This window comes from Penicillium hispanicum (genome assembly GCF_028827665.1).
Source record: "Penicillium hispanicum strain IBT 35686 chromosome Unknown utg000001l_segment0_segment0, whole genome shotgun sequence".
In the NCBI taxonomy this organism is placed as follows: domain Eukaryota; kingdom Fungi; phylum Ascomycota; class Eurotiomycetes; order Eurotiales; family Aspergillaceae; genus Penicillium; species Penicillium hispanicum.
The window spans coordinates 3,520,963-3,548,072 of NW_026623193.1; the positions used below are offsets into that span (position 1 = coordinate 3,520,963).

The 27,110-nt window shown below is 48.7% G+C and overlaps 8 protein-coding genes across 8 annotated transcripts; 3 read left to right on the plus strand and 5 right to left on the minus strand.

The window, feature by feature from the left end:
- Nucleotides 1-1,614: 1,614 nt before the first annotated feature.
- Nucleotides 1,615-2,100, minus strand: N7459_001328 (n-alkane-inducible cytochrome P450; the record flags this gene model as incomplete). Its single annotated transcript, XM_056940513.1, has 2 exons — nt 1,615-1,826; nt 1,935-2,100. The coding sequence occupies 2 exons, from the start codon at nt 2,098-2,100 to the stop codon at nt 1,615-1,617; spliced, it is 378 nt and encodes a 125-aa protein (XP_056804793.1).
- Nucleotides 2,101-2,563: 463 nt separating this feature from the next.
- Nucleotides 2,564-3,574, plus strand: N7459_001329 (uncharacterized protein; the record flags this gene model as incomplete). The annotated part of the gene is made up of 1 exon (XM_056940514.1): nt 2,564-3,574. One exon carries the CDS (start codon nt 2,564-2,566, stop codon nt 3,572-3,574), a length of 1,011 nt encoding a protein of 336 aa, XP_056804794.1.
- Nucleotides 3,575-5,746: 2,172 nt separating this feature from the next.
- On the minus strand, nt 5,747-6,667 carry N7459_001330 (uncharacterized protein; the record flags this gene model as incomplete). Its single annotated transcript, XM_056940515.1, has 3 exons — nt 5,747-5,932; nt 5,990-6,215; nt 6,282-6,667. 3 exons carry the CDS (start codon nt 6,665-6,667, stop codon nt 5,747-5,749), a joined length of 798 nt encoding a protein of 265 aa, XP_056804795.1.
- Nucleotides 6,668-8,203: 1,536 nt separating this feature from the next.
- N7459_001331 (serine/threonine-protein kinase IKS1) lies at nt 8,204-9,583 on the plus strand (the record flags this gene model as incomplete). Its single annotated transcript, XM_056940516.1, has 2 exons — nt 8,204-9,116; nt 9,192-9,583. The coding sequence occupies 2 exons, from the start codon at nt 8,204-8,206 to the stop codon at nt 9,581-9,583; spliced, it is 1,305 nt and encodes a 434-aa protein (XP_056804796.1).
- Nucleotides 9,584-10,544: 961 nt separating this feature from the next.
- Nucleotides 10,545-12,290, minus strand: N7459_001332 (uncharacterized protein; the record flags this gene model as incomplete). Its single annotated transcript, XM_056940517.1, has 1 exon — nt 10,545-12,290. One exon carries the CDS (start codon nt 12,288-12,290, stop codon nt 10,545-10,547), a length of 1,746 nt encoding a protein of 581 aa, XP_056804797.1.
- A 3,105-nt stretch (nt 12,291-15,395) lies between these two features.
- On the minus strand, nt 15,396-16,208 carry N7459_001333 (uncharacterized protein; the record flags this gene model as incomplete). The annotated part of the gene is made up of 1 exon (XM_056940518.1): nt 15,396-16,208. The coding sequence occupies one exon, from the start codon at nt 16,206-16,208 to the stop codon at nt 15,396-15,398; it is 813 nt and encodes a 270-aa protein (XP_056804798.1).
- A 1,235-nt stretch (nt 16,209-17,443) lies between these two features.
- N7459_001334 (CDR ABC transporter) lies at nt 17,444-24,858 on the plus strand (the record flags this gene model as incomplete). Its single annotated transcript, XM_056940519.1, has 16 exons — nt 17,444-17,956; nt 18,004-18,175; nt 18,226-18,451; nt 18,523-19,200; nt 19,256-19,378; nt 19,437-19,535; nt 19,586-19,710; nt 19,765-19,812; nt 19,864-20,521; nt 20,573-20,650; nt 20,706-21,267; nt 21,322-21,573; nt 21,643-21,932; nt 21,987-22,440; nt 23,042-23,691; nt 23,748-24,858. 16 exons carry the CDS (start codon nt 17,444-17,446, stop codon nt 24,856-24,858), a joined length of 6,039 nt encoding a protein of 2,012 aa, XP_056804799.1.
- Nucleotides 24,859-25,153: 295 nt separating this feature from the next.
- On the minus strand, nt 25,154-27,002 carry gmdA (putative general amidase GmdA; the record flags this gene model as incomplete). The annotated part of the gene is made up of 4 exons (XM_056940520.1): nt 25,154-25,284; nt 25,334-25,739; nt 25,793-26,674; nt 26,724-27,002. The coding sequence occupies 4 exons, from the start codon at nt 27,000-27,002 to the stop codon at nt 25,154-25,156; spliced, it is 1,698 nt and encodes a 565-aa protein (XP_056804800.1).
- Between the last annotated feature and the right edge of the window lie 108 nt (nt 27,003-27,110).

Below are 27,110 nucleotides of genomic sequence, written 5' to 3' on the forward strand. Positions count from 1 at the left end.
TATATCTATTAAATGCTAGATATCTTAAAGATATCTTATATATAGGCTATTAAAAGTATTATCTAAAAAGGTATATATAAGGATATTTTAAATAATATAAAGCCTAAAGTTATTATTTCTTTTAGTATATATAAAGGTAGGTCTAGACTTATTAAACATAGCAAATATATATTAAGGACTAGGTATACTTATAGGACTTTTTTATTCCATTTCCCTTTATTAAGATAGTATCTTATTTTTATAAAGAGCACTTAATACTAAGGATTTTCTAGATCTTTTACTATAAAGAGCTCAATATCCTTCTATTTTAGGGTATTATTACCCTTTATATATCTAGAAGACTCTACTAATATATTTAGCTAGGTAGATATTAAGGTTATTATCTTCTTAATAGTGTTCAATTAGAAAAGTGATCAAAATATAGGAAACACTATTTTATTTATAGTTAGTAAATAGTATATAGTAAAAAGCAAATTATCAATATTAATTATTAGTTATATTTTTACACTAATATCTAAGTTATACTTATTAGTTAGAGTAACTACAACTAGCTTTATAAGTTAGCTTAGAACTATATTTTAGTCAGAGATATCTTAAACTGTAGTTTAACTTACCTTAGTCAGTTTTTGATCTAAATTAACAAAGAACTCGTAGTCTATTTTCTCTCGCTAATATATTCTGAAAAATTATATAAATATAAGGAAGGTTGATTAGTATATATAGTGATAATATATAAGATACCAATAGAGAAATCCTTTAATAACTCTAAGGCTAATATTTTCTAGCCAATATATAGAGTCTAATAGATTAAGATTTTTTGTGAAACTAAAATATATTAATAAAAGAGCTATAGCTTAAACAGTGAAGTTAGATAAAACCTTTTAAAATTTACTTTAACAGCCTATAGACGTTTATATATTGCTATGGTAAAGTTACTAGTATTGTATCCTTCTGGCTCTTAAATAAAAGTGTTCCAGTTAAAGCTCGCTTTATTCTCTGTTGATGGCATTTTGACCTTGTATATTGACTGCTAGTTAGTTATAGAGGAAACAGATATATAGAAAGACTGGATATTGGAATAATCAAGTCTTGATAAGGAAGTGCTTCTCTTTTTATTACTATCAGCCTGAATATAGAGCCACCACACATATACTGTCACGAACTGTGGCCTTAATCGGTGCTTAGCCCAAATTGGTATAGTCCAAAACTTTTATGCAATGCTTGCATAGAAAGCCTGTGATCGTCCGGTCCCTTAACCTGATCTGGTATAGCTTAATATCTTTATAGATTGCCTGCGCGGAAAGACCACGATCTTCCCATCTCAACGCCACGTATAATTATGGCCATTCCGCTGTCACCCCGAATTACACCATATCGGAGTGGCTTAGCAAATTACTGATTATAGCTTATATTGTCCGATTGTAGTTTAACATCCCGTGCCTTATGCAGGTCGGTGCGTGTTTCTATCAGCAGTCCGCACAGCCTCCGTATCACTGGGCGATAAGATATATCTGATATACCCCTGACAATATTCTAGGATCGGTCAAGAATATAATAGTATGGGAAACTCGATATCCCCGTCTCACTCATGCTGTGGCAGCAGGCAAACCTGCCTTATTCCTTAAACCGGCAGCGAACCCCGTCCTTCAATGTCAACGATAGCGTAATCTTCTGCCACTCCGTGTCATCCACGCTCTCAATTTCAGCAAATACATGAAGCAGTCGAGCAATAGTATACGACGCCTCGGTCAGCGTAAACTTCTGGCCGGGACAGATTCTCGGTCCGCCATTGAAGGGGATGTACTCCCAGGTCGGACGGATGGTCTCTGTTACGGGGAAAGCCTATCCTATCATGTGACATGGCGCCCCAGGACGGTATCTGGTCATCTTGACGTAGCGGCCCTTAGATTAGTCAATATCATCAACATACACACTCCAATCTGCATCAGTCTCCCAGCGCTCGGGGCGGAACTCTTCGGCGTCGTCGCCGAACAGTTCCTCGCGCCGGTACATCACGTAGGGACTCCATGTGGTGCTTGGAAGGCCGGCGGTGGTTTCGCGCGCGGCGAGAAGCATGTTGACGATGTGATCCCGCAGCATGATGGGGTCCTCGGTGTTCCTGGCCAGCTCGTCGAGTCGCTCCTTCCAGATGTCTACAGAAACTCCATAGATAGTAAAACACGCCCCCATGAACTCCGAGTCCTTCATCTTCTTCAACTTGCTCGATCCCCGGACCCTGGCTCAGTTTACGACTTTTCTATTTCTGAGTTTGAATCCAAAAGAACCCAAAGAATGTCAGCCATGGAAACACGCCGGACCAAAAGAAGCCGCGGGGATTCCCCAGTTGGACCACCCCTCCTCATCCCCCCACCTCTCCCTCCTCATCCCCCTGACCAGTACGAAGCTATTGGATACCAGCACTCCCTCGAGCTCATCCCTCCCGTCCCTAAAAACCGACTCCTCGGAATCACGTTCAGTCCCAAGTCCAACAACACCGAACTTCATTTCGGAAACCCGTGAAACCGTCCAGCCGAGCCAACCCGAAGGTCTCGAACAGCCGACAATGGCTGGGAGAACGGTGGATGACCTTGAGCTAGCAGGCTATCGCCCGGTCTGGAACTGGCAGCTTGGGTACCCCGGGGAAATTCCTGAGGACATCACTGAGCACCTCTACCCCACAATCGAGACGACCATTGACCTCGTCGGGCCGCTTTCGAGCCTGTTTTGGCTTGCGGGGGCAGAGCGACTCTGCGATTTGATCACCGATCCTGCCTATTCTCTCAAAGATGAGATCGTGGGAATTCCACACGGCGTAGGACGCCGATGGATAATTCGTGAATTGTTCGACGAGGGGAAGATTCCTGGTTGGGCTATGGATGAAGTGTTTGACGAAGCAGTGCTTGAAACGCGTCTTTGTTCGCCGCTGATCGCCCAACCGAGTGAAATCCCCGGAAACATCACCAGCTCGGTACACGAGTACAGTATGATGGACATATTCCCGCTTGGTCGACAGCAGTCGATTCCGAACAAGATCTTATGCGTGAAGACAAGCCTCAAACATAAGTCGAACCATGAGAAAAATGCCACCGACCTGATGAACAGATTTGTGAGCTCCCTGGGGAGAAATCTGCTTTTCAAAGGCCTCAAGCAAAGCGCCCTGGTCAGGCTGATGGCCTTTTTTATCCCTGTAATTCAAAGTTCGCACGTGGACAATGAACTTGGCCCGGGATTTTACACATCACCGTCTCTGAAGACCGCCTTAGGGTGCGCAGGCCCCCGAGGTGCTGTGATGGTGTTCAAGGATCTCGACGCTCGAAATCTACAGAGCTTGCAGCTATCGTCGCAGGACTGGGAAACGACGATTCTATTCTGGACAGGAAGGCCGATTTCAAACATCCATCAGCGGATCCCCGAGGGCTGGCAGGTATCCGATCTCTTGGAGGGGGCCATCTCTCGAGCAGAGCCGCATTCAACACGGAGAATTCCTGGCGAGACCACTCAGGTCGTAGGCGTGAGCCCAGCTGGTGTGCAGGCGTTTGCATCCGCTTTGCGGATGATTATTTGGATCGAGTAGGAGGACAGTCGATTGGATGGACTGCGTTGCTTAACTTGCTTGGAGATGTTTTTTTGCTGGGCCAATGTATCATTATTGGGCCAATGTATCATTATTGTATCATTATTGCTTGGTTCCTTAGTTTATAGCTCGAATTGCTCGAATTCATCGAATGTTCCGTTCCCAATCATTATCAAAATCTTAATCTTTACTCCGGTCGTTAGAGCCCCCCTTCACCGTTTGCGGGTAGGCTCTGCCGCTTTATACCCTATTCAATTTTGGAATTCCCTTGACTCTGTCACGGCCGTCGCATCAGTCATATAGCTAGTCAGCCCGACGAGCTCTTCACAGAGCGTCGGGAGTAGACAATGATAGCTTTTTCCCCTTCCGCCATAGTCTCCTCGCTACAGACCCCTTCTGATAGGCATATGTATGATCAATAACTGCTAACTTCTGAAAGGTGTAGGCGATGGCTTTGAGACGTTCTCTCGTCGCTCCCGCAAGGTTTCCAGCCAGCTGTGGCTCTGGTGCTTTCACGAATGCGTTCCAACCAAATGACATCTTCTGTTTTCTCGACAATAACTAGTTATATCTTATTTGAGAAACCCAAGGTTGAATGAGATTCGCTTCTAGGCAAAAGAGGGAGAAAAAACTGAGATCGAACAGAGAAAAATTCTGCGGCCGAAGGTATTAATGTCCCCTGCCCATGATGTACGCGCTTACCACGTCACGCACCCTTTTAGCATCAAAAAGAGTGCCTAGGCGGAAACACCATGATTTTCATACAAAACTCACACCCAATGAAAAATAGTGACCAGATTTAGAAGCTCATCATAGATCCCACATCAAGTCTCATTCGAGACTTAGCCTAGTATTGGACTCAATAAAAAACCGTGGGAGACTTTATAATCGGATAATGAGCCCCAAGGCATGAAATTATCATCCGCATGCATATTGAAGGTAACAAATTTCCATGTTGTCCTTGAGTTATAACACTTTCTTCGGGGAATTGGGGAATCCTGGCTGAAGCCACCCGTGGTCTCTATTCCGCATATGGCTCCAAGTACTGGGGAGCAGCATCTAACCCGCCCCATAAAATGTCGCACTCTAAACATTTACATACTTTGTTGATTGACTATATAAATATCCCTCAAGACCCCCATTACTCCCTGTTCAATACTGAGCCCAGAGCAGGCCATGTGCTAGGGGGGTCTGTTAGAAGTGGCATTGAGTGACCTTCAAGTTATAGTTGCGCTTGGGCTTTAGAAGAAGCCCGTGGCTAGATTCCTAGTCACATAGAGAAGCTTTACAACATCTCCTACCCCATCTATGAGAATGAACACAGCATAATAGGCAGGTTTGATGTCGTTGGAAACATGGCGAGGTAGCTTATCCAAGGCAAAGACACGCACAAAACCATACGCAGGACGTACTCTAAGACCTCAACTCCTCAGGCCCGCCCGCCGTACCAATCGTCAAGAAAATAATAGATTCATACAAGGGCACTGTCAATATCAACAAGATCTGGTACCTCCAACTCCAAGAATGGGAGTATCACGACGAATATCTTGATAATTGGCGCGAGAGGGGAGCAATTAACACAGATCCGGATGCCCTCATATCCCCGGCTACGCCCATGGCTGCTATTATGCACGACATATACCGGTACCTTGGGCTATTCGTCTGTGATCAACCTTCTGGATTTGACTAGCATTGTCGTCCCCGTGACCGTTGCGGACAAGGACTGATGTCAATAGGGAGAGCTATGAGTAGCTGGGGAAGCTGGATGGTGTTGTATTGTACAGGCTGACTATGAGCCCGAGGCATCCATGTATGTCATGGTGCCCCCCACAGTTGCTGTGCAGATCATTGGGCGTCAGATGAGCTAGAAGACACTGGCGATTGCGGAGGAAGCTGGTAGGTTCTTAGGAAATTCCGTAATACTGTAATTGGACAATCGAGCAAGTTGCACTCTTCTTCTGTCGCTTTTAATCAGACCATAGGAGCGTCGTGAGAAGGACATCAATGGAGATAACGTTCTGCACTCGACATTAACAAAAGGGTATTTCATAAATATCATCAATTCGTTAAAAAGCTCCGCAAAAGACTCCACTAAACGCCAGAAAAAAAATACGAGTACGCCAGAGACAATATGCCAATTCTCCCACATACACCAAGGATCAGAAGAAGACGTTACGCCTTCAATCGAGTTTGTCCGCAGGCTCCACCAAGCCAGTATTGAGTGAACAAAGTCACAGCCTTCGAGTTCTTCTTCGTGAAGTCGCACAGCTTGGTGGCGCAGATTGAGAGGTTCCTGCCATCATAATGTGCCTCCAGCACTCGAGCATGTCGAAGACCCATCATGGAATACAAGAGCACCTAGCAGCATGATTGTCAATCCACCGTGTTTTGGTCACTAAAGCCAGGACGTCTTACCGGAGCAACCACATGTGGATGGAGACTCTTGGTCTTGAGACGTGTGCTCATAATGTCAATAATGGCTAGAATCTCACTGCGAAGCAATCGGTCGTCTCCTTCCACGCCAGTAATGATGGAGGCCTTCATGTGTGGATAAGAGCCTTCAGCAATATCGTTCGCCGACCAGGCCTGCCAATTGAAAGCGGGAATCTCATCCAATTTGGGGAAATTGAAATCCCCAATGCTGTGTCATATATTAGCAGAGGTCCCAGTGTTTGGCGCCTGATCTAGCATATTAGAGGGAACATACTCTCGGTTTGATGTGCATGGAGGAGGGTCACGAGCCAGCTTTTTACGTACAAACCATCCGCATTGGTCATAATAGTCGTCCAGAAATATTGCCAGGTCTCTCGCATGCCACCAATGGTTATTCCAGACACCATCAAGGATGACTTTGTTACTGAAGAATTCCTCCTCTTCTTCTGGGACTGGGAGGCTGTGCTCGTAGCGCTGGAAAAATCGTGGCCGATCTATCGCTCTGTCTTCAAGGGACAGGGAGTCTCGGTGGACGTGAGCCGCTTCAAGGTCGGCCGGTTCAATGTGATAGCCAGGAGATTTGCGGATGCGATTGGAGATGGCCCTCAGGGCATAGCGGCGAGTTGTGCGCTCCGCGCCCGAATGAGCTGTATCTGCCATTATGGAGCTTTTTAGGAAGACTGAAGGAAGCGATAAAGGAGACGAGACGGCGTTGTTCGCGCGGGCATTTATGCCTCAGGCATGAACACATGGTTAAAGCCGCAATGGAGAGGCTAGCCATTATCTTGCTGGCAATCGCTTTGCGCGCTCATTCGGACTCCGTGTCTGGTTAGCTCTGTGTTTTCTGGGGGTATTGCTCTCTAGAGCGTTTCTATGCCTCTCATATACTTATCGCTTCAAATCGAGCTTTTACCTGGAAGCCTTCCTAAGCGTCTTTGCTGTCATACCTAGGTAGTCTTCTTTTATATTTCTGCTGTGCGTACTCGGAGTCGCTGATTACTTCAAGTTTAGCGCTGCTTGTTCCTACACTTCCCCGTGCGTGTGCCTATAAAGACACCTCTTCCCCCTTCTAGTCCTATATGCCTCCTTATCTCTCGGAGTGAAGGCATACTTGCTATTAATTCGGATCACCGAGCTCCGCTACCTCTTACGCGCTTTACCACTTTTATGTGATCCTGTCATGTAACTAATCACTACGACTCTGGGGTCAACGATTTCAAGGGACATCTCACTTTTTTCAACGACTGGACCTACTCTGTCCCTGAAGATGTTGGTGTAATGCGGAGGCATTTAGTGGGTCCCTACGCCGGCTTGTTGGATGGTTAAAATTACTCCACCAATGCAGCTCTCAATATCATCTCCGAATCGACCACTATAAGTGCCAACAGTCTCCCACCTTCGACGCCGAAATGCCTTTCCACCCGTAATTTTGGACGGCGAGCCGCCGCTTGACCGCCCTCAATTGCATGGCTAGTTAGGTGGCTATATATAGAGACTAGCCCTATGATAGTAAGCTATGTGCCCGGCACGAATCGGATTTCGAAGTAAAGGGTGGTACAGATTAATCGGGGGCCGGAGGGGGCCGCTACTGTGGCCCCCCGTATTAGGCTAATTCCTATATATTGACCAGGAACACAACGAAATCCAAATCCTTCCACAGAGCTGAGTATACACTACTATACATATGTATGGATAGTTCTCTCTAGCAAGCTTACCCAACAGCCAGAAATAAAAAAGAGGCAGGGATCTATCACTTGCTTGTATCATAATTATCAAGATGGCTAGTTGGCCAGGGAAGGATGATTCGTGGCAGAACAGATATCAGATTAAGACAGAGGCTGACTCTTGGAGACTAGGATACTAGGATACAGGAGAGGGAACATCTGACACGGAATTGGGAGTGATTCGTAACGTATGGATAGTCAGGCCCCAGGAACTGCGGAGGTTTCAACAAATATAATTTGGGGCCGGGAGCATCCACTCCGTAACAGCACCAATAATACGCTATAACCAAGTAATCCATGAATACCTACATAGCCTTAAGGGAAATAGGGGTATTTAAATAGCCAAAGGGATGCTCTCTCAGCAATTTCTGGGATATATGGGCTTCTTACCCAAGTGCCTTACCTAACCGAGGTTTGGCTTCCAACCTTGGCTTGTCTGATACGATTCTTTTTTGTGTCTTGAATTCGAAACATGCATATCCTCCGAGGGCTCGACACCCTCCTAGCCGGGCTAATATTCTTGGCTTCCCTTTACCAATGCTATGCCGTTCCAACTCGGGCAATCCCTCGCAACGCCGCCCAACTCCCACCGATTGAGTCCCTAAACTACTCGTTGAGTAGCACAGAGAGGGCTTGGGCGTTTAAATCCTTCTACCAGCCGAGTACAAACTTCACGAGCCCACTGAACAAATCGTACGAACTCACCAAACGGGACGGCAAAACCACGCCCTACTTCAAAGCGGAATGGATAAAGAACTGGGGCTTTTGGCTTATCAAAAGCGCTATCTTCGAGACCGGTCGCGTTACCGGACTGGTTGGAGCGATCCAACCGATGGATCAAGTTCTCGGAGAAGGAGGACAGGGAACAGTGAAAGAGGGCTTTTGGTACAGTGGTACCTCTGAAAAAGAGATCATCGATAGCTGCGCCGATCTCTCAGGGGAAACCGCGATTAAGATTTCATCCGGAGCGATCGATTATGTCGTCGCTTCAGTAGTCTTGCCGAGGCTTGAAAGCCAATATATCGTCAAGTCCTTTCTGAGTGGACTGGAGCAAACTGTCACTATGATTGAAGGCCAACAGCACACTTCAACTACATCAATTGTTGCTTACGAGCGATTGGACATGACTGTCGAAGCGGCAAGGCGGGATAAAACGTTGACTGGAGGTGAATCCCTCTATACAGCAGTGATGGAGGGTTCTCTAGCTGCTGTGGCGAAGGGGTATTACAACATGGATCTCAAGCCTGATAATATCATGTTGAGGATCAAATCCGCGGAGTCTGATCCTGAGTTCGTGATTATCGACTGGGGTATGATTGAAGAAGGGAATCCCTATCAGATTCAGACAAGAGGCTATGCAGGGACTTTAGGATATATGGCTCCAGGTAAGAGGATCATTTCTATTTGGCGAAAAACTTCATTCTGGCCATGTCCAACATATTAATACTATCGAATCTTAGAGATGATGAAGGTCAAGTTGACAATGGATCGTGCACTGCCTTATGACGGCTCTCTAGGCTGGCAGCCAGGGCCGGCGATGATGTTTACTATTGGAATGATATTCTTCAACCTACAGAATGCAGTGTACCGTGGAACTCCAACGGCAGCGATGAGGACTTACGCAAGAGCAATTTTTGGGAAGGGTCATCAACTCGCTGATAACCACTACCAATGGTATTGGATCTCGTTCGTACAGGCATACCTTGACGAGGAGACGATACGCTTGCCAGAACAATATGGAGAGTCAGGAGAATATCCAGAGTGGGGTGCATGGTTCTCAAAGGTTCTGGGTCCGCCAGACAACCGATACACCCTACAGGAAGCTTGGAATGTCTTGCAAGGATTGCTTTGAGTTGGAGCCTGAGTGGAAATGTACTGATAGGGGTTGCTTGGGATGTTAGGCAGTCCCTTTTAATTATTCCACGTTGAATAACAGCGTGATTCTCAATTTGTTTGTTATTCGGCAAAAATACTGTCCTTATTAACAAGGGTGCTTGATCTGTTGAAATACATAAGTGTTGAACAAAGGAGGCGCGGCTGCTCAGGCATATGGGAGGTTAAATTCGGCGTGGGCAACGGGGAAACATCTTTGGGCCTTATTTGGCAAGTTACCTGCGACGCGCAGCTGACTGGGAGACTGTGGCCTGGGCCCTTGGTCCTGTGGCTGGATTGCAGACCAACTTGCAGATGACGACTTAGGGGTGCTTGAGACCATAAATCGAGGAGAACGAATTTTGAAGGCTTAAACAGACCATCTAAGCAGGTAAAGCTATTGGGTTTGATAGTAATGGTGAACATGTGCTCCATGGCACAGAGAATTTGAGGAAATATATAACAAGAAGTGCCAAGGTAGAGTAAAGTAAAAGAAGGTAGAGATAAGTAGTAGGTATTAATAACTCCTCTTTTCAGAGTAGATGAAAGGCTAATAGACTACAGGAGCTAGACTAATATACTAACTGGGATAGGGTTGCTGCAAGAATATCCCGATGTGTAATGGACAGACCAATTATAAAACAAGAGATAGGATCATTTCTATACTATGTACACATCCGGTGTGGTCGAGTAGTTAGGATCGTTCGCTTTCACCGGACTGGCCCACCTCAGTTCCCGGCACCGGAAATCTCTTTTACCATTTTTAGTATCATGGAAATTCTCTTCCAAATTTGTTTATAAATTTTGGTGGCCTTTAGGCATTAAATTGGATTGTGACTTTAAAGGTGACAATAGACTGATCTTTCACTATATTGTTGTTCTCATTGTGTTTGAGCTGGCCTTTTCAGTTCCGCTCGTGTCCACGCTCAGTAATAGTTTCCTCAGGTATAGGTCGATCCCCACATGCTCGACGCAATTGTCAGCACATGAGTATTCGCATCATCCATGGTTGCTTTTCCTGTTTTCCAGTTGTTCAGCCAGTCATAGCAATTAAGGGCATTGCCCCAATCTTCCGCGGTGCATTGATCGGGCGCAAGCGGTTCACTCGAAATGTCCTTGTAATAATCGTCGTCACCAGGGAGAGTGTCAATCCACTTAGCTTGACGGAGTTTTGTGATGATGTCGTGCATAACGTCTTCGGAGTTTGTCACAAATGGCTGAACCCAAGTACCCCAATAAGCAAGGGCTTGATCTCGAAGTGTGACATCAAATCCACGCTTTGTCGCGGCAGGTCCAAGGTAGGCGTTCAGGAAATTAAGTCCACCGTCGATGCTTGCCTGAGATTCGGTTTCGAGGGATTGACATAGGTCATAGCCCACTGCTTGTCGAACTTTCTTTTCGTGATCTCTTCTCTCCGAAGACGTCAACTTATGTTTCTGACTGTACTCCACAAAAACCGGATAGGTGATACTGCTTGGCATATATTTCGACAGAATGGCGAGACATTCAGAGTCTTGCCCTAGGATAAATTGGGAGCTGGCTTCGTCCAAAGCCTTTTGGGCTGCCGTCTCGAGTCCGACGATTTCACGAATTGAATCCGATGCACTGCCCGCGTCGGCATGGTCGTTCGACTTCCACGCTTCCAGATGGCCGATAATTGCTTGAGCTTGTTCCATTGCCGGTTCATATCCGAAAGGAACACTGAGCTTGTATGAGTCATCCACCATGGTGTTCGGGGCCAAATTCTGGCTTGCCAAGTCGTCAAAGATTTCCGTGTAGTCCTTCATATAGATCTTGTGGTTTTGCTCAACTCCGCTGTCGTACTCGTCGATGAGCTGATCTCGATCCGTAGTCTTCATTGTACTCCCGTCACTGAGAATATTTTTGGCGTCTGTGATTGTTTTCACGTATTGGTCCAAGATTTTTTTGCTCACGGAATCCATCTCCTGGACACTTTTGTCATGCTTGGCCAAGACTCTTTCAAATTTGGCACTGTACACATCCACTGAATCGATACCGTTTTGGGAGATCTGAGAGTTCACATTGCTCTCACTGAGCAATTCTGTCACGATAGCGGCAGGAACAATTTGGACAAAGAGGCCGAAGGTGTTTGCTTTATCCTTGACCGTGGCCTGAGCCTGTCTCAGCTTTTCAAGCAGCGGTCCTGAGACGGATAACCAATCCACACTGTTATCGGGGAGGTCTGCGATGAATTGCGCCTGGGCTTCGGAGAATTTGCCGAAGAACTTGACTAGCTTGCTCTTGTCCATGTTCTTTCCCAGCTTGGCCAGGCTGGCGCTGGTCTCTGTGAATATCTTGCCCAGGGTATTTTTGCCAGCTGTATCAATGGCTTCCAGTGCATTCTTGGAGCCTTTTTGAATAGCCGCATTTGTGCTCTGCAAGTCTTGACCGAGTTGTTGAACTTTTTGCTTGGCGTCTCCTTGAAGACCTGCCGCGATCTTTTCAGCCTTTTTCAAGAAGCCTGGTATCTTCACTCTCGCATCAAGCTGATGCTCCGAGCGCTTGGGGTTCGAGAGATCGGGTTCCGCGTGGTTGAGGAAATGGTTTGTCTCGGAAGATTCCACGGGCAATGCTTCTCCAGGTGCTAAAGGGATTGATTGAACTGCGATAGAGAGTAGCACCACAGTGCAAAGGACTGGGTAGAGTGCTAGCCAAAGTCGACGCATTGTAGGCACGTCTAGTCGGGGAAGGGTTTGAAGAGATGAATAAGGGTTGCGATTTCAGGGGGACAGCGAGCGGCAATGAAGGACCAAAAGACCATTTTATTATTCCTCGACTTGCCGATGTACATACTCGAAGTCGCAGCGAAGGGATTCACAGGGTCCAAAGGGATTCACAGGGTCCATTCGATACCCCTGGACTAGCTCAATTATTAATGGCCATGCAACATGCCCTTCGCAACGTTGGCTGATTTAAGTTTAGCTGGCAGCGCAGCCTCGTGTATACTACCCCTGCGCCCAAATTTTTCAGAGAAAATCCTGCCCTTTTGAGACGATCTACAAATATATAAAATTTACACCGCTAAAACAGACCGAAATGACCAGTTAGACTATGCATGACTCGGCCTCGTGACTCGCTATCAATGTATCTGTCGCGGCACGCACCGTTCCTGCAGGCACCCGTTGTCGAATTGCCCGGCAGGTCAGAGCCTCGAGGTTTCAGGAATGTAGATCTCCAGCATTCGCCAAAATTAACGAATAGGGTTGGTGGCGTTTATCAATAACATCGTTGTATCTTGGCTTACAGCTGAGCATGGGTAGCTAAAAGTTGTATCGTCAACCCCTGTCTGGGTTCAAATGACTCGCCACTCGATTTCAGGAATCCTTCCTAGCAGAGTGAAGATAGTTCGTCTGGTCGGTCCGAGTAAAGCCTGCGAAATCTGCCGAAAAACGGAAAGTAAAGGTATATATTCCTAGCTACGCGCCGGTTTGTTATGGTAACCACAGTTGCAGTGTGATGTGATGGCGTAAATGCACTCGATCCCAAGATCGGTGCCGTTCAGCCGAGGAAGGAAAAGAAGAAGACGAAAAGAGTCGAATCTACGAAGGCTAGTCCGTGAATCTGAAGCGCGAATTTGTCATGACCTGACTGGCATACTTGTGTTAAAGCTCACTTGTACAGCTCACGTAACGCAGGCTATAACGTTACCTGGATTGGCCATGATATTCGAACAACAATATCATGCTCATTTATGCTTACTCTGGCAGAGTAATCCACGGATGAGCAGTTCAAATCGCAAATGTTGTGGGCTACCTGGGATAAACTATGGAGATCAAGATGTACCCGAGAAAGAAATGACCACTTCCCACCACTTCCCCTGCGTTTAGGCATTGGGGACGAGCTGGCATCTGGAGAGGTATTGTCAGTATAACAGGACTGGAGGGGTTGAAAGTCACGCACAGGGAAGCGTACGGGCAAAATCCACTTGAGGTAGACAAATCTCCATCCCAAATCGATATGGTGTAGGTCAGGGTAGCATGGAAAAGTCACAGTTGTGACCTTTTCATTCCAAACCGAGCCGAATTTATCTACTAAATCATCTTAAGATAGAAATATATGGCATAGGAAAGTAGGTAGACAATTAATTGGTTGAGAGAAAATGGTACAAAAAAGAATTCCACCAAGGCCAGGATTCGAACCTAGATCACTGCTGCCCTCAAAGAGGGCCCTCTAACGAGGGGCCGCCAACGTAGCATGCTATCCATTACACCACCTTGGCTATTTTGTAATATCCAACAGACTTGGGGGTGTTTCACACCCTGTTTCACACAACGAGGAGTTAAAAAGAAAATCTACCAAGGCCAGGACTCGAACCCAGATCCTTGCAGTCAAAGACCTCAACCGAGTTAGTATATTTGTTTCGACATGTTAACGCCTGGTGTTGGGCATCCGGTCGGAGAAGCCGTTGGGGAGGGGGGTGAAGGAGGAGGGGGGTGAAGGAGGAGGGGGGTGAAGGAGGAGGGGGGTGAAGGAGGAGGGGGGTGAAGGAGGAGGGGGGTGAAGGAGGAGGGGGGTGAAGGAGGAGGGGATGAAAGCGCAAAGCACAAGAGAGGAAGAGGAAAGATCTATCGAACGCGGGCTCGCGCTCGTTTATATTTTCACACTAACTAGCCGAGGCCCCACATAATCTAGCCCTGGAGGGCTCACACAACTTATGTAATCAATTACCCCCTCTCCTCGCTGAGGCTGTTAGGCCACAAAGCCCTGTTCCCACAGTGTAATTACGTCTCGAGTCGCTGAAGGACTCCGGCACCGGATAAGACTGTCATACATCAACGATAGCTACGATTTAGCTATTAATTAACTATACTAATAAGATTGACATCAATCGATAACGCCGATGATAGCTTAAAATTTGAATAGATTCCTCAGGCGTTCATACCGCCAGCTTGCCCGGTCTCATTATTATCAGTTTATACTATTGGATACATGCATCCCACAATCTACTCATCTCTCTCTTGGTCACTAATTTCCTATGACGAACGGTGAGAAGCAGTTCTGGGAGGGACTACAGTCTCAAGGCGACACTGTACCCTTTGGGGCCAGAGATGTTTGGCCAGATGCCCGCCATCGGTGGCGGCGGCAGGGGTTTTGGAATTCCTTTGGGATGACTGACAACGGTTTCTCGCGCTTGGCGACACGACACCGACAGCCTCCCAGGCAGTTCTATCAGACATGTTTCCGAGGGGCAAGGGTGGTTGATAATGTAATACCAATAGGACTAAAGAAGTCTAGTCTATATACTCAAGGGGCGTATCTGTGTTGTGCTACCCTCGCTTCGTTGGGGTGGATTATATAGATAAAAAGGAGACAGAAAGTTCTTGCCACCTCCAAGGAACTGTATGTATTGGCTGTATAGATTTCCTAGAGCGTCTCCACACTCGTTCCGACACATGAGCTCCCTCGCACTGTAGATAGCTTCCCTCTCGTCATCATCATTTTATGAGGACCGCATAGAGTGGGTTGAAAATGTCATCTGTCTCAGAGAGAGAGAGAGAGCGATCTGCATGGCAGGAGTGACGGTGGCTGTCTACAAACCTCAGACAGCCGCCATCAGAGAGGCTCAAATGGGCCCTTCAAAGATGCTACACCAGAAGATTCCTCAGGACCTCCCCAACAGCGGAGCTCCAGGGAGTTACTACGCAGCTTGAGGTATAGAAAAAAAAAAAGAAAGAAAGAAAGAAAGAAAGAAAAAAGTTTGAATTATGGAAAAGTCAAAAGTAGCGAAAGCATTGGAACGAAATTCAATTGACATCTACCCCGGAACGTTTTCACCATCGACTAGGGAATGCTTTGTAGTAAACATATTGCCACCGGGCCTGCTGATCACCATCGAATTCCACAGCTTCATCACGCATCGCATGGTTCAGCACATTCATACGAATGTCATATTGTCTGATCCGCTTATCCATAGGTCCTGCAATTGCAATGTACTCCTTCTTCGTGGCGGCAGTGATACTACTGCTGGCGAGGTGGCCATTGCCAAGATCCATCAAGGCGGGGAGATCTAATTGTCTCTTCTGGAGGAGCGAATAAAGTCGCTGCAGACTCAGGATTTCGCTCTCATAGCTTCTCAGAAGCTGAAGAATAGATTGTAGAGTCGAGATGGACATGTTGTCGTACAGCTGCAGACCAGCGATGCCATTGTTGAAATGATGGTGGAAGAAGAATCGTCTCAGAACGTAGAGATCACACTCGCGGTTTCTGTCGGGCAAGCCCGCTCCAAGGTAGAGAGCCTCAATCCTGTCATAGTGATACCGTCTTTGCGAGTCGTCGTTGTCGTTGATTTCGTAGAGCCCTAGATACACGGTCTTCCAGACTCGAACGATATCATATTCGAGCTCCTTGCGGGAAGGAGCGCGCGGAGAATCATGGTTTTCGTTGCGAGAAGTTGTGTAGAGCGACTCGTGGTCTCTCTTGCAACTATATTCCGGCGGGGTGTCAAGATGGCCAATGTTGATTGCAGATTCCTTGCAAAGCGAGGCGTTGTAGCAAGGCGGGCTGTTCGTTTTCCGCGCGCTGGGGGAACGAAAGAGAAAATCAATGATCTTTCGAACAATTCTGCGGCCTCGTCCAGACTTCATTGAGGAAGATTGAATGGTTGCTTGATGGTTGCAGGGATAGGATGACAAAGTGTGCGAGCTATCAAGTGTCGAGATCGATTAGTTGCCTCTAGACTTAAGAATGAGGATATATCGTCCTGACAATGGTGTAACTATGTCGTCGCTCGCAGTATATGAGCTGGAACCACAATCCGGCCGAGCTGGCACAGCTACACTAACTATCAGACGGCCATTGTTCTTCTCACTTGGAGATATCCGCTTCAACGACGAACTGAATCCCGATGTGGAAATTTGCCTTCAGAGATCTGCTGTGGCAAGTTCGGACACCATACAATCCGATCGTGGGGGTTGAAAAGAACGAATCTGCAATAAGTCATCGAGGTATGAATTGCCGACATAATTTCTATTCCCCGAGTCGTGCGTGATGTGGTGGTGACGGTAATCTGACGATGGATTCGTAGATTTGTTCAAGCGCATCTTAGTTTACTTACCTGGGTCCCTGATGAGGGATTACTTGAATAGAGAGTGGGATACGGCTTCTGATCGCCGCTCACACGGGGTAGTCTGCACGCGATGATAATGAGGCCATTCGCCAGTATTCCCAGCTGTACCTAGGACCTCCCCTCAAACTCCGACTCATCGGAGAACCATTCACGATCATGACCTGCAACGTGAACACATCCCCAGCGTGGGAAGGAGGGAGTTAGGGGTTCACTGTAAGGGACTCCCACCTCCACCAAACCGGTTTGAATGAGAGGCATTCCACAACACTGAGGTCTGGACCACCCTTGGCGATTGGAGGAGCGATGACTTCATGATCGGATATGCAAACTCCGCCATCCGAGAACCTTGAATGCGATTCTTGGTTGTACAACCCGAATCGGGATATGCAGCTCACCTAACCGCGGCGATCGTGCAATCATCGTCATCCTGGCGATGCTCCTGGGCGCATTCCAGTCGCCGGATCTCTGCGGAGGCTCACAGATGCGCAGGTTCACTCGCTGATCGGGACACTGGACCTTCCGAGCCCGAGCATGATGAACCTTGCGGGGATTCATGATATTTGACGTAATTCCTGCACCGCATAGAGACTGGTTTTGCCGTATCGCTATCGATGTACCGGCAACCTGTGATTGAAATCAGCCTGTCCTAGAACTGAGGGTTTTTGTTCCCTCGCCTGTTCCCAACACTCCAATGTGAATTTGGTTGGCACTCGCCTTGATTTTTGCCTTTGGCCTCTCACGTATATCTGCACGATGGAGAAGAGCCAACTAGTCGGCAGTGACGCGACGCCCGAGGGGCGAGTAGACCATGCCGCGACCGAGTTGAGCGATGAACGTTCCCGCGAACCTTCTCATTCAGACCAGTCAGAGAATTTCGCACCCATTCGAAGTGCCCCTTCGAAAGACTTAGAAGCCACGTCGAGCGGTTCTGAGCTTAGTGAAGCGCAGCTGGCACAATCGATCTCACGTCGACGCAGCCATGCGTCGGGTCACGAAGGAGAAGAATGGGCGCAGATCGAGCGACTCATCTCACGCATGTTCGGCCATGAGCGGAAGGCCACCTCCGAGGAAGAGAAGACGCGTCACGTCGGCGTTGTGTGGAAGAACCTCACGGTGAAAGGCTTGGGTCTGGGAGCAGCGCTCCAACCCACCAATGGCGACATCTTTCTTGGACTGCCCCGGCTCATCAAGCGACTCCTGACGAGAGGAAGAAAGGGCGCTGCCACTGGAAAGCCAGAGATTCGCACAATACTAGACGATTTCACGGTATGACACGGAATCTGCTTGCGAGGCCATGACTGACAATAGAAAAGGGCTGTGTCCGTCCGGGAGAAATGCTACTCGTCCTTGGCCGCCCTGGCTCGGGCTGCTCAACCTTTCTCAAAGTCATTGGCAACCAGCGATTTGGGTATGAAAACGTGGATGGCGACGTGCGATATGGAGGAACCGATTCCGACACCATGGCGAAGAAATACCGTTCAGAAGGTATGTCGCTCGACCCTATCTTGCGAGACGATGATGGCTAAACGTGATAGTCTCCTACAACCCCGAGGATGATCTACACTATGCGACATTGACTGTGCGTGAGACACTGCTCTTCGCTTTGAAGACTCGGACCCCGGATCAGAAGTCGCGCGTTCCTGGAGAAAGCCGCAAGGATTATCAGGAGACGTTTCTTTCTGCGATTGCGAAGCTCTTCTGGATCGAGCATGCCATGGGGACCAAGATTGGCAATGAGCTCATTCGTGGAGTCTCTGGAGGGTGAGTGGTGGGACTTTTGTGTGTCAAAGTCTGGAATAGGAGCATTCCTGCTGACAAGGCCTGTCAAACAGAGAGAAAAAGCGAGTATCGATTGGAGAGGCGATGGTGACCAAGGCCAGCACGCAATGCTGGGACAATTCAACCAGGGGCCTGGACGCAAGCACAGCCCTCGAGTATGTACAGAGCCTGAGAAGCCTGACAAACACTGCCCATGTTTCAACGCTGGTGGCTCTCTATCAAGCCTCGGAGAACCTGTTTAATCTTTTTGATAAAGTCATCTTGATTGAAGACGGAAAGTGTGCCTTCTTTGGTCGCACGGAAGAGGCAAGAACCTACTTTGAGCAGCTCGGCTTCGAGTGTCCCCCACGCTGGACAACGCCGGACTTTCTCACAACCGTCAGTGATCCTAATGCGAGACGCATTAAGTCGGGATGGGAGAACCGGATTCCGCGCACTGCGGAGGAGTTTCAGACGGCATATCGCAAAAGTGATGCTTTCAAAGCCACGCTCACAGACATCGAAGATTTTGAGAGCGAGATCAAATCACAGGAGCATGAACGGGAAGCTGCGCGGAGTAAGATGGCGAAGAAGAATTATACTGTTCCATTTTGGAAACAAGTGATGATTCTCACCCACCGGCAATTTCTGGTAATGTTCGGAGACAGGGCAGCACTCGCAGGCAAATGGGGAGTCATTGTCTTCCAGGCTCTCATCGTGGGGAGCTTGTTCTATAATCTCCCCGATACAAGGTGTGTAGGCTCCATGCATGGCGTCTTCCTTCCGTATAGATCTGACCAGTTGAAGTTCCGGAGTTTTTACCCGAGGAGGCGTCATGTTCTACATCCTTCTGTTCAACGCACTGCTTGCCATGGCTGAGCTCACCGCCGCATTTGAAAGCCGGCCAATTTTGATGAAGCACAAGAGTTTGTGAGTTTATTGAGATGATTTGCAACGGAAGAAAAAAAAGATGGCTAACCGATATCAGCTCCTTCTACCGCCCGGCAGCATATGCTTTAGCACAGGTTGTCGTAGATGTGCCACTGGTGTTGATTCAGGTCGTGCTCTTCGACTTGATAGTCTACTTGTGCGTACATCTTCAAAAGTTCTGTTGAATTATGCTAACTCAATATTTAGCATGGCAAATCTTGCACGAACGGCTTCGCAGTTTTTCATCAACCTGCTCTTTATCTTCATACTCACAATGACCATGTACTCGTTCTTCCGTGCTCTTGGAGCGTTGTGTGCATCACTGGATGTTGGTGAGTGGAGGTGTTATGATAAATGCGTGAGGACACTTACTGATCTCTCTTTAGCTACGCGCCTTACCGGTGTTGCAATTCAGGCCTTGGTCGTGTACACCGGTAATCCTGTCCATTCTGTCCCACGGAGTTCATCGAACTGACCAGTTATAGGATATCTCATCCCTCCCTGGAAAATGCATCCCTGGCTCAAATGGCTGATTTGGATCAACCCTGTTCAATACGCATTTGAAGCATTGATGGCCAATGAGTTCTACAATCTGAAGATTCAATGCGAGTCCCCATACATTGTTCCCGACGGCCCAACCGCAAATACATCCCACCAAAGCTGTGCTATCCAAGGAAGCACCCCAGACTCAGTGATCGTTGAGGGATCTGACTACATCAAGTCGGCCTACACGTACTCTAGATCTCATCTCTGGCGCAACTTTGGCATTATCATAGGCTGGTTTATTTTCTTTGTCGCCCTGACAATGCTCGGGATGGAAATCCAGAAGCCCAACAAAGGTGGAAGTTCTGTCACGGTATTCAAGCGTGGCGAGGCACCAAAGGCAGTTGAAGAAGCCATTGAGGGTGCTGGTCCACCAACGGATGTGGAGTCGGCAGAGAAGAATCATATTCCTCCTGAGTTGAAAGAGGAGGAACCTGACCAGCAGGTCCAAGATATCGCCAAGAACACATCAATTTTCACCTGGCGGAATGTGAACTATACCATTCCATACAAGGGTGGCCAGAGAAGACTGCTACAAAATGTCAATGGTTACGTCAAACCTGGTCGCCTTACAGCACTGATGGGTGCATCTGGAGCAGGGTCAGTAATTCCTCTTTAGACGCCACAACGACCTACTGACTGTTTTGATAGAAAAACTACATTGCTTAATGCACTGGCCCAGAGAATCGACTTTGGGGTTGTTTCTGGTGAATTTTTGGTGGATGGAAAGTAAGTTTTCTGCGTCATCTATACTCGAGGACTGACTCGGATTGACACGTCCCAGACCTTTGCCAAAGAGTTTTCAAAGAGCCACGGGGTTTGCGGAGCAAATGGACATACATGAGCCAACAGCCACTATTCGCGAGTCTTTGCGATTTTCTGCTCTCCTGAGACAGCCCAAAGAAGTTCCATTGCAAGAAAAGTATGACTACTGTGAGAAGGTGATCGATCTTTTGGAAATGCGGTCGATCGCGAGTGCAACCGTTGGCTCAGCTGGCTCTGGACTAAATCAAGAACAGCGGAAACGACTCACTATAGCAGTTGAGCTGGCCAGCAAGCCTGAGCTCTTGCTTTTTCTTGACGAGCCAACATCGGGGCTTGACTCCCTTGCAGCGTTCAACATCGTACGCTTTCTGCGGAAGCTAGCAGATGCTGGGCAAGCCATCCTCTGTACAATTCACCAGCCGTCGGCTGTACTTTTCGAGGAGTTTGATGATCTACTTCTTCTCCAGAGCGGAGGCAGGGTCGTCTACAATGGTGCTCTCGGATCCGATTCGAGGACTCTCATTGACTATTTTGAGCGCAATGGGGGCAAGAAGTGCTCACCGCACGCGAATCCAGCTGAAGTGAGTAGGGGCATATCCAAATGTTCCGATGGATCTTTCTAACGCTCTTTAAAGTATATGCTCGAAGTCATTGGAGCTGGAAACCCCGACTATAAAGGTCAAGACTGGAGTGATGTCTGGTCCAACTCACCGGAGTCCAAGCATCTTTCCGATGAAGTGGAAAATATCATCAGCTCACGCCACAAGATGGAAGACAATGAGGAGAATCGAGATGACCGTGAATACGCCATGCCTCAGTATGTCCAAATCTTGGCAGTGAGCAAGAGAGCCTTTGTGGCTTACTGGAGAGCCCCTGACTACATTCTTGTATGATCACACCTTCCAAATCTCGGACGCAATCTGAAGAGCCATGGAAACTGACTAGGCGATGCATAGGGGAAATTCATGCTCCATATTTTCACTGGGCTTTTCAACACATTCACATTCTGGCATCTAGGGAACAGCTACATTGACATGCAGTCAAGATTGTTTTCAATTTTCATGACACTGACCATTTCACCACCGTTGATCCAGCAGCTGCAGCCTAAGTTCATGCATTTCCGAAGCCTGTATGAGTCGCGAGAGTCCAGCTCCAAGATCTATTCTTGGGTTGCATTCGTTGTCAGCACAATTTTGCCGGAATTGCCATATTCTGTTGTGGCAGGCTCCATATACTTCAACTGCTGGTGAGTCCTATATTGCTCTGATGAGAGTAAAGGATCTGACGAAGTTGTGTTTAGGTATTGGGGGGTCTGGTTCCCTCGCGACTCCTTCAGTTCGGGCTACGTGTGGATGATATTTATGGTTTTTGAACTATACTACATCGGCTTTGGACAATTCATTGCCGCTTTTGCACCAAACGAGCTCTTTGCTTCGCTGCTAGTCCCCTCGTTCTTTACCTTCATTGTGTCATTCTGCGGTGTTGTGGTTCCATACACCGCACTGCCTCATTTCTGGCAGTCATGGATGTACTGGCTGACCCCATTTCACTACCTACTCGAAGGACTTTTGGGAGTCGTCACACACAAACATCCCGTTCGCTGTGTGTCACGCGAGGAAGCTCATTTTAGCCCGCCGCCTGGCATGACCTGCCAGCAATATGCGGAAGCATACGCCCGAAAGGCCGGAGGCTACGTTCACGACGCTGCGAACGGCCTTTGCGCATTCTGTCAATATTCTACAGGAGATCAATTTGTAAGTATTTCACTGGTGATAAGGGGTGAGGTCAAGTACATTTTATACTGAGCTATGGCTAATCCCGATTTCGATCTTGTTCAGGCTGCAAGCTTCAATGTCTTTTATTCGAACAAATGGAGAGACTATGTATGTATGCCTTTCCCTTGACATTTTGGAGACTCAAACTTATGCAACTGATAGGGAATTTTTTGGGCCTTTGTCGCCTTCAACTTCATCGTGGTGTTCTTTTTCTCGTGGCTATACCTCCACGGGGCCCCGGGATGCGAAACGGTGGCTAAGTGAGCGGAAGACTAAGAGGGGCAAGAATGTTGGCGCATGAGAGGGACATCACTTGGATATTAAAATATTCTATTATCATTGAATTGTTGAATAGGCTCAGTGCCTCGTGGAGCTCGAGGCGAGACCCGTATCTATCAGTCTACCGTATAGAAATGCTTGGCGCGCGCGTGGGCGTCCGGCTCCGCGTCGAAAAGCTTGGCGCCTCCTCTCCTTGTCGTCCCAATATTCGAATCCCCGAATCCGCTCCCTCCCTCCCTCGGCACCGATCTAGCATGTCTGCAAGAGCACTGTTTGACGTGTCATGCTGAGCTGAATCCAGCATATTCGGTCCGTTCTTTTCCTGCGCGCCTCCATATCCTCCCTCTGCGCCTCTCCAGCTTCACCGACCATGAAGGAGGAACACCCGCCCAGGGACACGCGCGAGGACTCACACCCCGACGACCAACAGCCAGGCTCGAAATCAAACCCCCAGATTACCAAGGATCGAAAATGTCAATACTGCAACCAGCCTTTTACTTCCTCGTCGCTGGGTCGCCACCTTGATCAGTTCCTCTTCAAGAAGAAGCCCGACGGTATTCACGATGTCGAGGAGATTCGGCGCATCCGTAGTGGCATCACTCGTCGCCAGGCCCGCACGAACTTGGGCAAGCGCGACGGTAGTCCTGATCGTACCCAGAAGAATGGATCTTCAGATTCTCATCCAGCGGGCGAATCGGGCCCCAAAGCACGCGACCCCTCGGTGCGCATGATGTTCAACACGCCGACCTGGCACGCAACTGGAGTCATTAACGATATACCAAATCCAACCCGTGGGCCAGATGGACCTCGGGTCGCACCAGCACAGTCGCGCGCGGGATCATTGCAACTGCCAGACTTCGCTAGCCGAGGTGCTAGTGCCAATAATCCGGACACGACGAAGGCGCTGGAGCTAGCACTGCGCGAAGTGCTGGACAACATTAAAGCTGCGACGTAAGAAATCTGATGCGTTTCAGCTCCTCACACGGAACTCACAATGTACAATCTAGTTCCCGATTCCGACCTCGGTCATCTCCGTTCGATTTCGATATCCTAGTCCAGACGTTTCCCTCCCTTTGTCTCCAACTTCTCCCTGCTCCTCCGACCCTATTCGCGCCCCATCCATTCCCATCTCCGTCATCATTCCCACTCCAACCACCGGGTCCCGAACACCTCGAAATCGTTCGCCAAGCTCTACGCTCCAAGGTCGCACAGTGGCAGTCTGAGCAACTCGCGGCGAACCCCGACCCTCACACAAGACACATGTCCGGGTTTCCCGACAAAAACATGATCTATCGTACCGCGCAACAGCATGAAGAGATAAGCCTACGTCATCTGGAGTTGGCTTTCAACCATTGGAGTACTCTGTCGCTAGAGACTCGTGCCGAATTCTGGCAGCTGGAGATTACGCGCGCATTCGCCCGTGAAGCCGAGAAACGAAAGTCGGTGGATGAACAGCTCGCTCGTGTACAGCAAGAAGCGAACCAACTCCGTGCCCAAGTCGAACGTCTCGGATCGTGCCAGTGGCCGCGCGAGTTTGCTTTGTTCCCGCCAGACAACCTCCCGTTGTCTCGGGACGTGGCACGAGAACTAGATGCGAAAGAGAGCCAGATAAGCCCAGATTCCGTTCGGTGGGACTATGATAACGTGCTCGCCAAATGGAAACGCGTCGTCATGCACGACAAAAGTATCGGCCGGAGCGGTGTTGGCTATGGGAACTCGAACCCTTTCATCGAACACGATAACAATAACCAGCACCGAAGTCCTGATGTCCATCTGCCGCGACCCGGCGAAGACACTTCGTCCCATCCGAATCGCCTGCGCCCTATACAGTCAGCCGCTACGATGAGTCCTGATCTCGCTGCTGCATCAACGCCCGCCTCCTCAACACACTATGCCTCCCCGTATTCGCATGTAGACCGCAGCCCACCTACCGGCAGCGTGGGGGCCCCGCAAGCTAAGCGGCCTCGTTTGATGAATGGGTCGGAAGGCCCCCCAGCTGCCGATTCAGTTATTTCTACGAGCAATAAGCGCCCTGGGCCTTGGCCTGCTACAACCCCCATTCTTCCCAATTCGGCAGCGCCATCAAGCCAGACGACCCCATCCTCCTCCCGGGGGTAACTGGCTTTCCTCCGTCATGTTCAGACTGTCAATAGTCATGGGATTGTAGACCGAGGAAGTTTTTCATACATGCGATGGAAAAATAGTTGCTTAGTTATGTGAGATTGCTTGCGTCACAAAATACCCTGTGTATAATACCCGACAACAAATACGATTTATGCCAATTCATACATTCAACCGCGGCCTTCAATCATACCAAGTTATGTGATATGGGATGGGCTACGCTGCTTTTACCCGCCTGGGAGAGGCTTCAAAAGGACCCAATGCGGTCTACAGCGAGTCGTAGCACCCTCATCTATTTGCGTTCAGTCTGCTTGGCAATTGATGAGCCAATATACTCCGCGATCGTCAACATCTTCTCCTCTTGCAGTCTTCGTCCTACCAGCTGCACACCAACAGGAGCCCCGTCGTACGTGTCGGCATCATCTGCAGAGTTGTCAGATTCGTGACCAGGGACACCCGAAGAGATACTCACAATCCCAGTTGATGTGGTGCTCTAGCTCAGATGTCTCTGAGGGTCTCACGTCCATCTTCTTATCAGCGAAAGTGACCGGAATGGAGACGCTGGTGTAGTCCAACACATTGACGAACGAGGTGTAACTAGTATAGTCATATTGTTTCGGTATGACCGCGGCAAATGGCGCCAAGGGGCAGAAGACTCCGTCCACCGGACGTCCGGTATCAGTCAGTTCCTTCGTACTAGTCCAGTAATCCATATACTGTTTTTGGTATTCGCGTTTGGTGACGTTAAGCATCGCAATCTCTGATGCAGTCAGCTCAGTGCCGTTTTCCGAGACGATGACTTGTGGTGCTTCAGTCTCGCCGGATAAACCGAAGTGGTGTCGAAAGTCTGCACCGCCGTCCATGTCAAATGTGCAGCTCTGTTCTGAATTAACGTCCGCAATAATGGCTTTGGAAGAGATCGTTCACATACGGCTATCTCATTAGCTTTGGCGTGTGACGGAGGATCCCATGGAACCACCTTATGTCCCAGCAATTTGAGCGTTTGCTCGACAAGCTTCAATCCCCGGGCGATGGGCGGGTGAACACGAGCTATGCCATCCCAGTGCATCATACCAAATGCAAGAGTCGATGAACCAGCCCTGGCTTGCTCAATCAATGCCTGTGTCTGCCGAACGACGGTGTCGCGCCACGGGAGCTCCAGTGCGAGCGGGTCATGATCCCATGGCTGTTGACTGAGAACAGCCTTGAACAGCAATGTCAAAGAGCAGGCAGTCGGTGCAAGGGGTCCGATAACCGACAGAATAGTACCCTGTCCATCCATTGAGTTCGCAGCATCCTGGTATGGAATTCTACCCGCGGAGGGGCGCAGTCCATATAGAAAGTTGAACCCAGCAGGAATGCGCACGCTGCCACCAATGTCGGTTCCAAACCCACCAGGTGATCCTCGCAATGCAATCAGTGCGCCCTCGCCGCCAGAGCTGCCACCGCTGGACAACAGCCGGTTCTTGGGATTCCAGGTGTAGCCAATGATGTTGTTTACCGTTTCGCCGGACATCAATGTGGCTGGAACACTGGTCTTGCAGTATAGTACAGCGCCGAGGTTGCGCAGCTCTCTGACCAGCTCGCTTTCTTTGGTTTCGCGACGCGAGTCGTCTCGTCGGCCCTGAAAGGTACCAATCCAGCCAACGTAGCCCATAGTGGTCTCGACTCCTTTGACATGGAATTGGTCCTTCAAACTGATGGGGAGGCCATGCAGTGAACCCAAGGGAGCTTTGTACTCTGCAAAGTATGCGTCGAGTTGCTTCGCATCTTCGATAGCTGCGTCAAAGAAAATCTCGTGGAGACAGTTAACCTAGATAGTAGTGAGCCACTGCGTAGCTAAGCGGGTTGTACTGACATACCAGCTGATGTGCCAATGCCGCGCGATGGCAGAAGGCTTCGGTGACCTCGACGGCAGTCCAGCGGCCTGACGTTGTTTGTGCTGCAATATCGACCGCATCAGACTCTGTGATCTCAATCTCACGCACGCTCAGGTATTGTCGAATGTAGTCTCCAGTCACATCCCGCTGTTCACTTGCGGGAGGAACGGGCGTTGCAAGTCGCCATTTCTCGGGGATAGCGTTGAGAATGGATTCGCGTTTCGCTTCGGCCTGGGAGTAATAGGCTGGATTTGCTGCCATGATGGGATCAAGATTTCAGTAAGTTGAATAATATAGGACGAGCGAGGAGAACATTTCACAGTTGCTTCAAGCTGTTTATCTATGGCCCATTCGGATGGTGCTTATCTG